Source organism: Alternaria metachromatica (genome assembly GCF_023757995.1).
Source record: "Alternaria metachromatica strain BMP 0045 chromosome Unknown scaffold_32, whole genome shotgun sequence".
NCBI lineage: Eukaryota > Fungi > Ascomycota > Dothideomycetes > Pleosporales > Pleosporaceae > Alternaria > Alternaria metachromatica.
Genome location: NW_026055523.1, coordinates 191364 through 205870, shown reverse-complemented (window position 1 = coordinate 205870; position 14507 = coordinate 191364). Strand labels below are relative to the sequence as shown.

The 14507-nt window shown below is 54.1% G+C and overlaps 7 protein-coding genes across 7 annotated transcripts; 5 read left to right on the top strand and 2 right to left on the bottom strand.

The window, feature by feature from the left end:
* Positions 1-161: 161 nt before the first annotated feature.
* J4E83_009393 (uncharacterized protein) lies at positions 162-2228 on the top strand (the record flags this gene model as incomplete). Its single annotated transcript, XM_049336281.1, has 3 exons — positions 162-334; positions 383-1407; positions 1456-2228. 3 exons carry the CDS (start codon positions 162-164, stop codon positions 2226-2228), a joined length of 1971 nt encoding a protein of 656 aa, XP_049184605.1.
* A 97-nt stretch (positions 2229-2325) lies between these two features.
* J4E83_009392 (uncharacterized protein) lies at positions 2326-3755 on the top strand (the record flags this gene model as incomplete). Its single annotated transcript, XM_049336280.1, has 2 exons — positions 2326-2330; positions 2594-3755. 2 exons carry the CDS (start codon positions 2326-2328, stop codon positions 3753-3755), a joined length of 1167 nt encoding a protein of 388 aa, XP_049184604.1.
* Positions 3756-4123: 368 nt separating this feature from the next.
* On the top strand, positions 4124-4577 carry J4E83_009391 (uncharacterized protein; the record flags this gene model as incomplete). Its single annotated transcript, XM_049336279.1, has 2 exons — positions 4124-4244; positions 4411-4577. The coding sequence occupies 2 exons, from the start codon at positions 4124-4126 to the stop codon at positions 4575-4577; spliced, it is 288 nt and encodes a 95-aa protein (XP_049184603.1).
* Positions 4578-5036: 459 nt separating this feature from the next.
* On the bottom strand, positions 5037-5798 carry 60S (60s acidic ribosomal protein P2; the record flags this gene model as incomplete). Its single annotated transcript, XM_049336278.1, has 4 exons — positions 5037-5367; positions 5417-5466; positions 5560-5615; positions 5774-5798. 4 exons carry the CDS (start codon positions 5796-5798, stop codon positions 5037-5039), a joined length of 462 nt encoding a protein of 153 aa, XP_049184602.1.
* Positions 5799-5991: 193 nt separating this feature from the next.
* J4E83_009389 (uncharacterized protein) lies at positions 5992-6864 on the top strand (the record flags this gene model as incomplete). The annotated part of the gene is made up of 1 exon (XM_049336277.1): positions 5992-6864. One exon carries the CDS (start codon positions 5992-5994, stop codon positions 6862-6864), a length of 873 nt encoding a protein of 290 aa, XP_049184601.1.
* Positions 6865-8323: 1459 nt separating this feature from the next.
* On the top strand, positions 8324-9572 carry J4E83_009388 (uncharacterized protein; the record flags this gene model as incomplete). The annotated part of the gene is made up of 2 exons (XM_049336276.1): positions 8324-9120; positions 9179-9572. The coding sequence occupies 2 exons, from the start codon at positions 8324-8326 to the stop codon at positions 9570-9572; spliced, it is 1191 nt and encodes a 396-aa protein (XP_049184600.1).
* A 760-nt stretch (positions 9573-10332) lies between these two features.
* Positions 10333-13236, bottom strand: J4E83_009387 (uncharacterized protein; the record flags this gene model as incomplete). The annotated part of the gene is made up of 3 exons (XM_049336275.1): positions 10333-10382; positions 10436-13125; positions 13214-13236. 3 exons carry the CDS (start codon positions 13234-13236, stop codon positions 10333-10335), a joined length of 2763 nt encoding a protein of 920 aa, XP_049184599.1.
* Positions 13237-14507: the final 1271 nt, after the last annotated feature.

The window sequence follows — 14507 nt, the reverse complement described above, 5'->3', positions numbered from 1 at the left end:
CGCAATCTCATCCCGACGATAGCCAGCTATCGACTCAAGTAGCTCCCGCCTCCCTGCAGGGTTTGAATCAACAGTTTTAGACGATATATCGCCTGGCCTGCCCCATACGTTCTTCTTGGTCGCGCCTGCTCCATCTGTCGTGACGCCCTGACGTACTCACCATGGATAACAGAGGGAAGCAGCCATCCGCCTGGAGCGCCTACGACTCCAACCGCCCATCCATCGACTCAGATACGGAGAGCCATGTGCAGTGGGACGAGCTCTCGAGGCGGCCCAGTGGAGAGAGCAATGCCGGGAGGTGGACGGGCACCGCGGGAGAGCTGCGCAGGCGGAGGTGAGCATATCGCGCCGCTCGCGTGACACGGCAGCTAACAGAAAGCAGGTCTTCCGTAGGACAGCAGATTAGCGCGCTGGGCGAAGTTGGAGGCGTCAACAGTATCAACAACTTTGCGCGGTCGTGGCAGCGTGCAGCAGGCTTCTTCGAGATCACCCCCGTGCGACCCTCCTTCCGCGTCGAGACAGACGACGAAGGCGACGACACAGAGGAGTCCGACTTCTCGCGCAGCGGACTGCCCACACCAGTACCCGACCAACGATCCGCCCTGCGACAGGCCTTCCAGAACGAGGGCAGACGCGCATCCGACAATGCCATCACAGACGAGGAGAATGGCGCAACCGAGCGGAGCCAGCTGCTGCCCAACGGCGTCGAACAGCGCCTGCGAGGGAGAGGGTCGAGTATCTTCCAGATCGAACCTTCGCTATCGTCACCCTTCGGCGCGAGTTATGGCACGGGATACGGCAGTCTGAGTTCGCGCGTCAACGAGTCGTCCATGCGCCATGCTGGCCGCCTCTTCACAGAGCAACAGATGAAGGGCGTTGGGGAGCCAGAACAAGAACGAGAGCCGCTCCTGGTCAAGCAGGTCGAGGAGGACGGACACATTATCAACGTAGTTGTTGGTCAATCCACCCTACCCCAGACAATCTTCAACTCCGTCAACGTCCTGGTCGGTGTTGGACTGCTCACATTGCCACTTGCGCTCAAGTACTCTGGATGGCTGATAGGCATGGTTTTCCTCGCGTGGTCTGCCATAGTAACCGGCTACACTGCAAAGCTACTTGCCAAGTGCCTTGATGTCGATGGTTCCCTCATCACCTTTGCTGATCTTGCGTACGTCTCTTTTGGAACCAAAGCGCGAGTGGCCACCAGCATTCTGTTCTCGCTAGAGCTACTAGCAGCATGTGTAGCATTGGTCGTGCTTTTCGCTGACAGCATGGACGCTCTTATTCCCGGTTGGGACGTTTTCCAGTGGAAGATTGTCTGTGGGCTGATCTTGATACCATTGAGCTTCCTACCCCTCCGCTTTCTGTCATTCACATCTATTCTGGGTGTAATGTCTTGCTTTGGAAGTGAGTCAACAACTACATGCATCATATTCGTCAGCTAACATGGAATAGTCACCCTCGCTATATGGGTCGATGGACTTGCCAAACCCGACGCTCCCGGCTCCATCCGCCAGCCCATGACTCAATACCTGTTCCCCGACAACTGGATGACCGTGCCACTCTCGATTGGTCTACTCATGTCTCCTTGGGGTGGCCACTCTGTTTTCCCAAACATCTACCGCGACATGCGACACCCATACAAGTACAGGAAGGCCGTCAATGTCACCTACATCTTCACCTACTTGATCGATGTCGGTATGGCCTGCGCCGGTATCCTCATGTTCGGAGACGGTGTCAAAGAGGAAGTGACGAGCAACATATTCCTTACCAAGGGTTTCCCCCAGGGCATCTCCGTCTTCATCGCCATCTGCATCGCCATCATTCCGTTGACCAAGATCCCGCTCAACGCACGCCCTATCGTCAGCACGTTGGAAGTTCTCTTCGGTCTGGACACGCGCTCTCTGGCCATGTCCTCGTCCATCGACGGCATGAGCGGACTCACTCGAGGAGCGCTCAAGATCACCCTTCGCATCGTTACCATTGTCATCTTCGTTATCATCGCAATCGTATTTCCTTCATTCGACCGCATCATGACACTCCTCGGCAGTGTCGCCTGCTTTAGCATTTGCATCATCCTACCCTTGGCGTTTCACTTGAAATTGTTTGGAAAAGAGATATCTAGTGGGGAGAAGACGATGAACTGGGTGTTGATTGTCGTCAGCACGATTATGGCTATCATCAGCACTGTTTTTGCTTGCCTACCAAAAGAGATGATTGGGGCTTAGGAACGAAAGTATGGAGATCATGACGATGTCGGAATGACAATAGTTGTCTGGTAATGTGTTTGTTTAGTAAAAGTTTGATATCCGGGTGGTAATGGGCATGGCGTTCTTGTGCATTTGGAGGGTTGTTCTCAATATGAAATATTATTTTGCATAGCATCAAGTGAGTTTGAGGTCTGCATTCTCTCAATGTGCTTCTTGAGTGGTGGCCCAAATCGAGGCTAGATTGTACTCCACTTTGCTCTTTCTCCTTTCACTGATGGTCTTTGCCGCTTAGACTAACTTGACTTTATCGCCTAGTTCTGTCTCTCAACATACACTCTTGATTAGCCGAGGGCATTCGTTCATCGCAAGTTCCGCTCCATGAGGTTTCCACTGTTGTCGGCGGCTTCTACCCTGGCCATTGTTATCACAATCGCCCATTGCGATACTACCTTCACCTCCAAGACCAACGTCACCTTTACCAACGAAAATCACTTCGATGTCCGAGCCGACGACGACCCATGGACACTGTCTGTCGCCCGCGGTGCCAAACTCCTCCAAGGCATGAAGGCCAGCGACGCCGAAGCTGCCACTCTCTACAATCTAGGCACCACTGCCGAAAGCCCATTCGACGGCGATCTAATCGACAAACTACGCGAATGGGGCTACAACGATGCGACCGACGCTCTCGCCAAACAAGCAGACCCGGAATGCAATTTCGACAGCCAGAACGGGCATATGCTGAAGAAAGCCTTTGGCGATCTAGGCATTGGGACAAAGAGCAAGAGCCAAGGCGGCCCAAACCAATGTTTCCTCATCGAGCATTTCGACAGTCCGGCTGTGAAGAAGGGTGACGATGGCAAGATGCCCGCCAAAGCCGACCAACGGTACGACGTCTGCGAAAAAGAATACCGCGTCACGAATGCGGAGCACACCCTCGGCGCCAACGCAGAAGCCGGCGCTGTATACGCCATCCAACTTTCTTCCGCCGCAAAAGCTGCACGCCGCCTATGGAAACGCGCTCCCCTTGCCGAGGAACTCCCAGCTATACGCAGCGTCTCCGACATCGCATGGGCGTTCTGGAATCGCGTGCATACTGATGCGGAGAGTTTGCAGAATATCAAGTATCTGTTTGTTACCATGATCATCAACAAAGAAACAAACCAGCATGTCAAGCGTGCGCTGGGCACCCTGTCACCGCCGAAAGAGGAGGCGGAAGGCTGGCCAGGACATGACTTCAGCCTGGAGACGGACGCGGGAAAAGCGCTGCTTGGAAGTCCTGTTGGAAGGTGGGCTGGTTACTTCCTTATGCAGCATAAGAGACAGTTGGGTGGTAACAAATACATCTCAAAGGTAAGAGTGTTCAAGTCGGAGAAAGAGGGTAGTTGGCCGTACTTTTTATTCTATGTCGATGGCGCCACAGCGTCTGCTGCGAGCGACGACGGGATTGTGGATCTAGCTGGGAAAACCAGCGAGCCTCGAGTAGTACGGAAAAGTGAGGATGGAAGGCGTATTATTCGCGAGCATGTTGTGAGAATGAAGCTGTGAAAGCCATGAAGGTGGGCGTCAAGCGTTGCTTTCAGCCATATTCATCGAACCTTTTGTAAGTACAGCACTCGTAAGTACACACCAACTCAAATCAACGCATGAACAAACGTGGAGAATCCAATGTCGTCTTCAAAGGAAACTCAGTGTAACAACTGCGACGGTGGAATACCCCAAGGCTGACTAACCCCCATCGGCCCCATCCGCGGCTGAACCTCCGATGCGCAAAGCTTCAAGTACGTCAATCCACACAAAAACTACCTACAGCCCGCACTTGCAACCAGCCACACCGTCTCCGTCCTCCACCCGAATAATCTCCCGATACATACCGGCGCAGTCTCGCGACTACATATACGCACAAAGAAGAAAAGATGGACTCCCTAGGTGGTGGCGGTTTCGGCAACGCCGACTTGAGCAAGCTGTCCGACCGCGACAAGCAGGAACTGCAGCAATTCGCTATGAATGAGGGACAGAAGGCTAGGATTCAATCTTGTATGTTTTGGCTTTCTCTTAAAAGCTTTCTTGGGGTGCATTGGCTCTGTGTGTCATGGCTTCACCTCATTCTCTAGATACAACAGCCCACAATACCGTGCACCCAAGCACCTCCCAATTCCCACTCCCATCAGTACCCATCCGCTAACTCAACTCCTCCAATTAGCGATACACTCCCTCACCGACACATGTTTCCGCAAATGCATCCCCGCGGGTACCGTCAAGGCGGGCAAATTGGACAAGTACGAGGAGCCGTGCATGAGGCAGTGTGTGGATCGGTTCTTGGATGCGAATATGGTTGTGCTGAGGGAGTTGGAGAGGTTGAGGGGATAGATGGTGTATGGGAAGAGAGGGGAGGGGTGACACGGGAGTGTATGATAATGAGACTTGATGATCTGTACAACACTGCATGGCGGGAAGCGTTGGGTGCATGTCATTGGAAATAGAGATATGATGTACATGATGGACATTGCGCTGCGTCCAGCATTGCATTGATCTCTCCTACCCAGCAAACTTTCATGGTTATTCGAATCTTTCTTTAATCGAAAGATCAAGCTATGTTGCAGGTCCAGGAATCACAATTCAGGAAAGAACGATGTCACAGCACGGAAATGTAAAATTTGTTGAGGACCAAGTCCAACTTGGCGTCATGTGGAAATCTGATTCATTCGAGTCACCGTGACTACGTTTATCCCATGAACGCCCGCCATGCATATCACATCGCTTTTTCCATTGCCGGGTATAACCAGACCCTATCATGACCATGCCTTCCCTTATACAGAGACCACCTCTTTAAACGATGGCGAGCTTGGTGGCCGCAATGTCGAGAGCGTCGACATCGGCGGTGAGGCGGCAGAAAGCCTTCTTTGAGCCGTCGGGGCGGATCAGGGTGTTGATCTTGACGCAGCTGACGTCGTACTGCTTCTTGAGGGCGGCGGCGATTTGGCGCTTGTTGGCCTTGACGTTGCAGATGAAGACGAGGGTGTTGTTCTCCTCAATCTTCTTCATGGCCGACTCGGTGTTGAGAGGGTGGATGAGGACCTTCTCGGCGTCCATGCGGGGAGCATGGGGGACCGACTTGCGAGGGTACTTGCCGGCGCGGGACAGCTCGAGGGTCTTGGGGCTGCGACACGTTAGCAGGCAACATCTCGCAGTCTTGGGGTCGGGCATACCGGTGGAAGCTGGTGTTCTTCCTGATCGCGCGCTTCTTGTTCGCATACGACTGTCATCTCGTTAATTGTGCCCATCACACGAGAAGTACAGCCCGTCAGAGGTATGTTTCTGACACGACTCAAGAGGATCAAGGGAGGCTTACGCCGCGGAGGGCCGCTTTGGCAGCAGCATTGGCCTGCTTGCCAGTCTTGGTAGGGGCTGTGAAGGATGTTAGCGATGAGCGCAATGGGAGGGTCGCTGATCGAGGCGCATTCGCAAAGTTCCCTTTTCCACAGACTGCTGCCGTGGTCCGGTGCCACTTTGCGACATGTATGCTCCTCCTCGATTTCGCGGTTGCGGTGTCTGCGTTGACGTACTCTTGGATACGGCCTTGGGTCCCATTTTGGCGGTTGTGGTGGTCCTGGAGTTAGTGTCGAGAGTCGCAATCGAAAAGTTGTGGTTTTTGCTCCGGCTACAAGTCGAGTGTGGGAAGAAAGCACGCTAGCACACTAGCGCCAAATCCTTGCATCTGAGCTCTCGGCGTCGCTCAACCATCACCTTACCTCAGCCATGTGACTGCAACATCAAGAACGTCATGGCCGTCAAAAAGCGCCAAAAGACTCTGTCGCATGGTCGGCCACCCGTCAGCAAGCCGAAAGAGCGGATGACCTCGGAGCGCTCCAGGACTATTATTCGCACCCATCACCGACTACAGAAGGAGCATGCAGCAGCCTTGAAGAAAGGGGATGTGAGCTTAGCAGAAGAGATTGCGCAAGCTATCGAGAGAAATGGAGGCATCAAGATGTACCAGGCTGCAAGCAAGCAAGGTCAGGCGAAAGACAGGGGTGGTGATTCTAGCAAGCTGTTAGTCGACTGGCTCCAGCAATCCAAGGTCTTGGACCCCAAAGCACGGGATCGTCGTAGGGCTGGCGACGCCGAACTCAGATGTCTCGAAGTTGGAGCTTTGTCAACCAAGAACGAGATCTCCAAGTACGCAAGCGTCATCGACATGACGAGGATCGATCTGAACAGTCAAGGGCCCGGCATCGAAAAGCAGGATTTCATGGAGCGGCCACTTCCTACATGCGACGATGAGCGCTTCGATATTATCTCCCTATCTCTCGTACTCAACTATGTTCCGGATGCAGTTGGTCGAGGCGAGATGCTCAAACGCATCACCAAGTTCTTGAGAAAGGGCGTTGCATGGACTGAGACGGCCGATTCCGTGTTGCCAGCTCTATTCTTTGTTCTACCTCTACCGTGCGTCGACAACTCACGCTATCTCGACGAAGAGCTGTTTCTGGCAATCATGGGCGATCTAGGTTTTACGATGAGATTCAGCAAAAACACTTCAAAGCTGTGCTACTACTTGTTTACCTTGACAAATGAGCCCAAGGTTACGACGGCTGAGAAAAGGAAGATCAGAGACGGACCGGGAATGAACAACTTCTGCATCGTTGTGGAATGAACGTCCAGATGACGGCAGCTTGTCGTTAGTTGCTAGATTACGCCGTCCACAACTCTACTCGGCGACGAAGCAAGGCGAGAACGCGCTCAAGCGCGATTGGTTCATCATACAAGTCAAAGATGACCAGGAAGAAAATACTCTCGTATTCTTTGCGAAGACCAAGATGTCGCGACATCGCAGCGGTTCTGATTGGCATGGCCCTGTTCCAAGCGGAGACTTCGACGTGTGTGCTGTCACTGCGACTACGACAACTCTGGCTACACTCGAATGCAAGCGGATTCTCAGCGAACAATCTCTCTGGAAGGAGCCGATATTTAGATTGATGGTAGGAGTACCACCGACGCCATCGCGGGGCTGTCATTGTATGCTCTAGCCTGTTGTACTTGTATGGAGAAGACTTGGGATCCACATCTACGCATCCTTACATCCGTTTATGGATTTACAGTTCTGATATGGTCAACAGTCTACAGAATGGGTTCCATCTAAGCGCAATGTGGAGAACGCGGGATCATGTAGCAGGTTCGTCGACGATGTTGCGGGCGCCTACCGAGTCAACAATATCCACCGGACCATCACCGGACTACGCTCGGTATTTCGTGTAATATATACACTGGTTCTAGACTCACTAGTAGTTACCACGCGACTGTACTACACGGCCGATAAAGTCCCGAAGTGCCACAAATCGGTTTCCTTGAAACGCTTTGGTTCCCGAAGTAGTATCGCATAGCCACACAACACACTTGCGGCGTTACTGCTAAACAACGCATCATGCTACGGCTGCGCAACAGGCAGTTGTAGAACGTCGCTTGCGGTGTTCTACTTTTCAAAATCCGGTTCCCGGCAGCGAATTTCGAAAATACTGCGTGTTCCCGTCTTCTCATCTCACGCATGTTTGATCGCCTTTTAGCGCATCCTACGCCTTAGCGCCACACGACTCACAATGCCCCCAACTCATCATACCAAGCATTGACACAAGCATTTTCTGAAACGGACTCTGACTTGCTCAACCCCAAACGCCCGTCAATCAACGGATGCATATCACTGGGGCTGGACTAGAAAAAGGCGAGAAGCGCGTGGGTACCTGGCCGGCATTTTCCCGCTGCGTTCGGTGGGTCGAGACAACGGAATTGGTGATCAAGAGATGAGCTTATTCGCATTCCTCCCGAGCGCAAATTTCCACATGTTAGTTTACTGCGTGGCGCTGCGTTGGGTTAGTCAAGTAAAATGAGATGTAAGCGTTGTTCGAGGCCTTTATGTAGGGCGGGGACGCCCTTTCGTAGAGCTTCAAGCTTCTGGTAACTCTCTCAACACGAAGTCGAACTTCCATCTTTTTTTGCAAGCCGCTGAGCTGCTGCCATTCATTACTTGGACTCGTTGATACGATCCTATACAGTCTTTTCCAACAAGTCGTCGTTCGAATTCCATCTTCCGTCACTCCATCAAACACTCATCAGACACCATGAAGTCCACCTTCTTCTCTCTTCTCCCCATCGCGGGTCTCGCTGTTGCTGAGTCCGTCTGCTCCCAGCAGACTGTCACCACAACTGCAACTGAAACAGTGTACGAGACTGCAAAGCCCGTGGATGTCGCCGACGCCACCGCTAGCAAGTCTGGCGCTTGCTCATCCAGGAGCACTGTCTACACTACCACCTACGAGAAGGTTTATGTCACTGTCACCCCCGGTGCTGGCTCTGCTACTCCCGACGCTGTCGAAGATGTCACATCCACCAGCACCAAGGAGATCCTCACCACCGTCACCGTTCGCCCAACCGGTGCTCCTTATGGCAACGCCACTACCTCTGCTCTCTTCAAGCCTGCAGGATCTTCCGGCTCGCCCTCATACCCTACCATGAGCGTTCTCCCGACCACCAAGCTAGACTACAGCTCGCTTGCCTACACTCCGATCCCCCAGAGTGAGGCATCAAAGTCCTACGCTGCTGCCCAGTCATCCAGCGCTGCCGCAGTGCCTGCCTCCGAGTCCAAGGCTCCAGCTCCTGCCGCATCTCAAGCCGCGGCTCCCGCTGACAAGGCTGCCGTCTCATCTGCCGCCTCCAAGCGCGGTGAAGCCACTTTCTACGGCGGCAACACCGAAGGCGGCATGTGCTCTTTCGTCGGCTACACCATCCCCGCCGGTCTCTACGGCACCGCACTTTCCGACTCTAACTGGGACAACGGCAACGCCTGCGGTGTGTGCGTCAGCGTAACCGGCCCCAACGGTAACAAAATCACCGCCATGGTCACCGACCAATGCCCAGGGTAAGCAACCTCCCTTGACAAATTCCCACAATGAACACATACTAACCCCACCCCACAGCTGCGGCCCCAACCACCTCGACCTCTACCCCGACGGCTTCGCCGCCCTCGCCGCCCCCTCCAAGGGCGTCATCAACGTCGACTGGACCCCCGTCCCCTGCGGCATCACCACCCCCATCGTCCTGAAAAACAAATCCGGCACCTCCAAATTCTGGTTCAGCATGCAAGTCATGAACAGCAACGTCGCCGTCTCCAAACTCGAAGTCTCCGTCGACTCAGGCAAGACCTGGCAGGCGACGACCCGCAAGCCGTACAACTTCTTCGAGAACCCGGCTGGGTTTGGCGCGGATAGCGTCGATGTTAAGATTACGAGTGAGGGCGGTAAGGAGATTGTGGTCAAGGGCGTTAGTATTGCGGCGGATAGTAAGAAGACTGCTGGTGGCAACTTTGCTTAGGTTTGAGGTGTCGAAATGGGGGGGTTGGGTTCTAGTTGATGGGCTTGGGGTTTTTGATGATGGATGATTATTTTGACTTGAGCGATACCCTTCTTGATGCCTTGTTGATTCGCTTCTAGATATCTTTCGTGGTATATATCCTTCTGTATGCAGCGTAGACTGCAGTTGCCATTTGAATGAATAAAGTGGTGTCATTCATTAGCTTCTGAAGTATGTGCGTTCTACATTGTGCTTGAGTGTTACCCAACATTTCTTTCGTCGAAGCTAGGGAACGACATGAAACAGGCGTTCCTGTGTAGTTGAAGACCGGCAGACCTTGTGACAGCTTCGTGGTGATGAGATGCAAACTAGGTATCTGTTCGTGAATATTGAGAGGCACACCCGATGTAGCTCGATCTACGGCAGTCCTTCACATATGCCTCGATGGCCGTTAGTCGGGCACGTATTGATGGAGAAGATAGACCTCGATACATTCACATCGTCGCACAGATCAACAGCAAGATCATCATGAAGAAGATTCTAGGTTCCGTATTGAGAGTAGAAAAGATCTATCATAGGAAAAGACCAACCGGACTCCACCCATGCTTGACGTTCATTCGTGCGTAACATCCCTTTCGCAATCCCTTCATTCCAAAGTAAGTTCCCCGTGCTTTCGTTACCATTACCAATCATCAGGTCGTAAGGAGGGTATCGAAATGCGCTAGACATATCCCGTGCAGAGAGGTTCATGTTTGCTCGCTTGCCCAAAGTACCTAATGTTTCAAGGCGTACGAGGGTTCTTCGCAAGTTTGCTCAGGGCGCCGAGAAGACCTGCGGGATGTGTTAGTGAAGTCTTGTTAAAAAAATCAAGAATGCGAACTTACCGGTTGCGCCGTTGGGCAATGTCGACATGGCGATTGAGTTGCGATCACCGACGGTGACGGTCTGAACATTGGGAACCTTCCATTCCTCCTTCAGCTGCTCTGCCCAGCGGAACACACCCTCGTCACTTCGGTCGTTTCCAGCGGCAAACACAAAGTCAGGTCGACCCTTCTCAGGGTACTTGCTGAAGATGTATTGTGAAGCGGAAGCTTTGTCAAAGTCGATTGGCTCGATGACAACTGAGTCCTTGGTGGGAACCGCCTTTATGCGCTGCTGCTCACATGCATCGTTAATGTGGTTGGCACAGTCACCAGCATGTCGGCTTGCGGAATCATCCTTGTCGTTGGGCGCTCTGTAGTGGAAGATCATGGAGCAGTGGCGCTCTTCAACCCAACTACCCTCGACACGCTCGAGATAGTACTGCAAGATGGGCTTGACGGAGTCTTTCCACTTCACAGTCTTCTCTTCGTCGGGGAATTGTATCCACTCTTTCGCGCTGGGCTCGCGCAAGAAGCAACCATTCTCCGCGATGAGACCGAGACCTCGCACGCGGTTAAAGATGAGCTCAGTCTCTCGAACAGTACGTCCAGTCATGACGTAAACATCGTTCTTGTCATCAGCAACAAGGTCGTTCAGCACGACAATGACACGCTCGGTGTTCGCCAGGACGGTGTTGTTAACAGATCCGTAGGATGCGAGGGTGCCTTCGTAGTCGAGTACAAAGAGTCGTCGCTGAGATGCCTGGTAGGTACGCGCAAGATTGCTGGACGAAAGACGGGGAATGGACATGGTGTCGCGCTTGAACTGCTCCTCGTGGACCTTTGAGAGATGGCAGCTGAGGTTGTTAACCCAGAAGTCACCAGTCTGGTGCATAACCGTATCGCGCAACTTGGTATATCTGCGTTCCTTCTCGGAATCAGTCATCTCCAAGGCGACCTTGAACGCTTGTGCGATGCTGTTGTAGTCCCAGGGGTTCACAGCCAGGTCGGCACCTTGGAAGACTGAAGCACTTCCGGTGAACTCACTGAGGATAACAGGACCGTGCTTCTTTGGACTCGCGCGACCATCCTGGCAGATGACGAATTCGTGGCAAGTAAGGTTCATGCCTTCACGAAGACTGGTAATTGCGAGGGCATCGGCAATGGAAAGAAGCGCGAGATATTGCGAGAATGCGATATCCTGCCTCAGGAAAACGAGAGGGTTGTGCGTCAAGGTTGAATGAACCGCGTCGATACGAGTGACGATCTCGGAGACGGTTGCAGCGAGTTCGGTGTCTTCGGTGGTAGATGTGGCGACTTGAATCATAACAACCTTGTCTTTCCACTCGGGGTTCTTGTTGAGGAACAACTCGAACGCTAACAGCTTCTGCCTGACACCACGGATGTTGTCGAGCTTGTCGCGAGCAACGATGACCTTCTTGCCCTCGTACCGCTTCTGCATGGTCTGAATCCACTCTAGCACCTCGGGTTCCTCGCGGGCCAGGGCGAGAGCGCGAGGATCAATGCCGATAGGCGACGAGTGTACGTTGACGAAGCGGTTCTCAAGTTGGACACCGTCCTCAGTAGCCTCGACGGAGAGAATTCGACTGCACGTCTGCAGGAAGTGGTGGGAATACTCTGGTGTCTGGAAAGCGACTAGGTTCGCCCCGAGCATGCCGTTGAGCAGCTCCTTCCGCGCGGCCAAGCAGCGGAAGACTTCGGAGGAGGGGAACGCAGTGTGGAGGAAGAAGCCGATCTGTGCATCTGGAAGCTTCTCGCGGATCATCTGTGGGACCAGACACAGGTGGTAGTCGTGGATCCAGATGACATCTCCGCGCTTGTAGTTCTTGACGACCTTGTCGGCAAAGGCCTGGTTGACCTTGACGTAGAAGACCCATGAGTGGTCGAGGAAAGCCTTGCTCTTGGGGTGATCGGGGATGATGTAGTGGAAGACTGGCCACAGGATGGTCTTGCAGTAGTGCGCATAGTGGCCATCGAAGTCCTTATCGCTGACGAAGACGGTGAGCGCGTCCTGCTCCTCCTCAAGCTTCTCGTAGATCTCCGTCTTCTTCTCCTCGTTCAAGCTGTCTGTGGGGAATCCGATCAAGCCGACAGTGATGGTGTCACTAATACATTTGTTGTCCACGGCACAGCGCAGCGCGTTGGTCAGGCCGCCGTTGCCCTGGACAGCTGGCACGACGGAGTACTCGGTGGCCCATCGCGGGTCCGTTGTAGGCTTGCCGGCGTGAGAGCCCTTCATGCGCTCCTTCTGGGCCTGCGCCCGCTCCTGCGCCTTTGCGTATTCGAGGATGGTGTCGGGGGGCGCTGGCTCGGCCCTGGACATGGGCTGGTTGAAGAAGAGACCGGTAGTACCCCATTCGGGGACATGGGCATCGCTACGTACCAGGCCCCGGGGGTCTGCTGGCTTGGGGAAGTGCGTGGCCGCGCTGGGCTGGCCGGGCGTGAAGAAGTCCTCATGCTCCGTCATGCGCATGGGCGTCTTGGGCAGCTGGATGTGTGTGGGCGGCGCCCGCTTAAGGAGGCTCGGAGTCTGCTCTTCAGTTGCATTCTTGCTGACGGGCCGCGATTTGGCTATGCTAGTAGCGGAGGACTCGCGGGCGGTCTCGCTCAGCTTCGGGGGCGCGGCGTCTGGCGGGCTTGGGGGGTTGGACTTGGACTCGTGGAAGTCGACGGTATACGGGAGGAAACTAGCGCTGTTAAAGGGCGAACGCGGTGCAGATTGGAACCATAGTGCGCTATCTACAGGTTGACTCAGGCTGACAAGTGAAAAGCGGTACCTACAGGGAGACGACGTGGGTGGTCATGTTGGGCAGCAGTCTGGCGTGGGCGCCCGCTGGTCAGAGATTGAGGTTGTAGAAATGGTGGAGAAATGGCAATCAGATATAGGCGGGAGAAGCGGGTCCTGCGCAATGGCTTGGGGGAGACGAGGTGAAGTTATAGAGGCGGTGGGCGCGCGCAGTGAAATTTCCGGCAGCTTCGATCGATCGTGATGAAGCAGGTCCAAGGGAAGCCACGCCTTTAGTTACGCGTGTCAGTCGGGGCCCAAGCAAGAAAGTGCTGCCGGCGTGCTGGGCTGGGGGTTGGGCAAATTCAGGATATCTGGCTGCTGTTCCTGGATGAGGCGTGCGGCTTACGGCAAGGGGCGTACTTGATACTTTCGTGTCCATGGCCGCAAATTGCAAGATTTCAGCCCCGCGGTATGACGTACGGCCACACCGGCACGCACAGCGCGTTTGGTGGGCCTCTCCACCGTCGCACTGCAATCAGCGAAGCCCTTGACTCGACGACGGTCATCTTTACGCAAGTTGCACGGAAGACCGTCGTCAGACTGCGCCGGCGCCTGCTCTGCTAACCTGACAGCTGCGGGAGCTTCCCCATTTAGTCGCGCATCACTGTGCCCCGCCCGCCAATTAGACACACGCCGGCTCGTGCAACCGTTGGGGCCATGGACCATAGCCTGCCTCCGTCCTGCGCGCTGAATCTCCCGAAGCCAGTCGCCGTCTGTGCAGCCCGCGCACTTTGCAACCTTCACGTGAAGGCTCCCATCTCGATGGGGGTTGGTGGGAAAGTGTTGAGAGCAACTCCAAGGCTAGTGCGCCGTCATGGCATTTCAAAGAATCCGATAGTGCGCGCAGAATTCGATGTTGACCTGCAGCGTGGCCCTCCCGCGGCTCACTCCCCCCACATGCTGCTATATTTTCCATGCATGCCGTCTGCAGAGACTTGACGAATCAGCCGTGCTGAACGCGCGCGTGGAATAGACGAGAAGGTTGGAGAAACTACGTGTATGCTGCAGGCCTTGAAACTCTGACCGCGTAGAGCGTCTCATATCATGCTACCTGGAACCGACACAAACTTCGCCTCACCCTGCCACGGCCTGTCTCGGCCGCGGTATATGCGCCGACATGATATTTCCTTGACAACCCGAACTTGTCGACTACACTAACACACTGAAGACCGCATCGCTAGCTCTTAGTTCATAGAGACGAACGCATGTGTATCAAGTGAGGAACACAATCGAGCAAGAATCTCGACTTCAACATGTAGGCTGCGTTGGGCTGACCATGACATACTG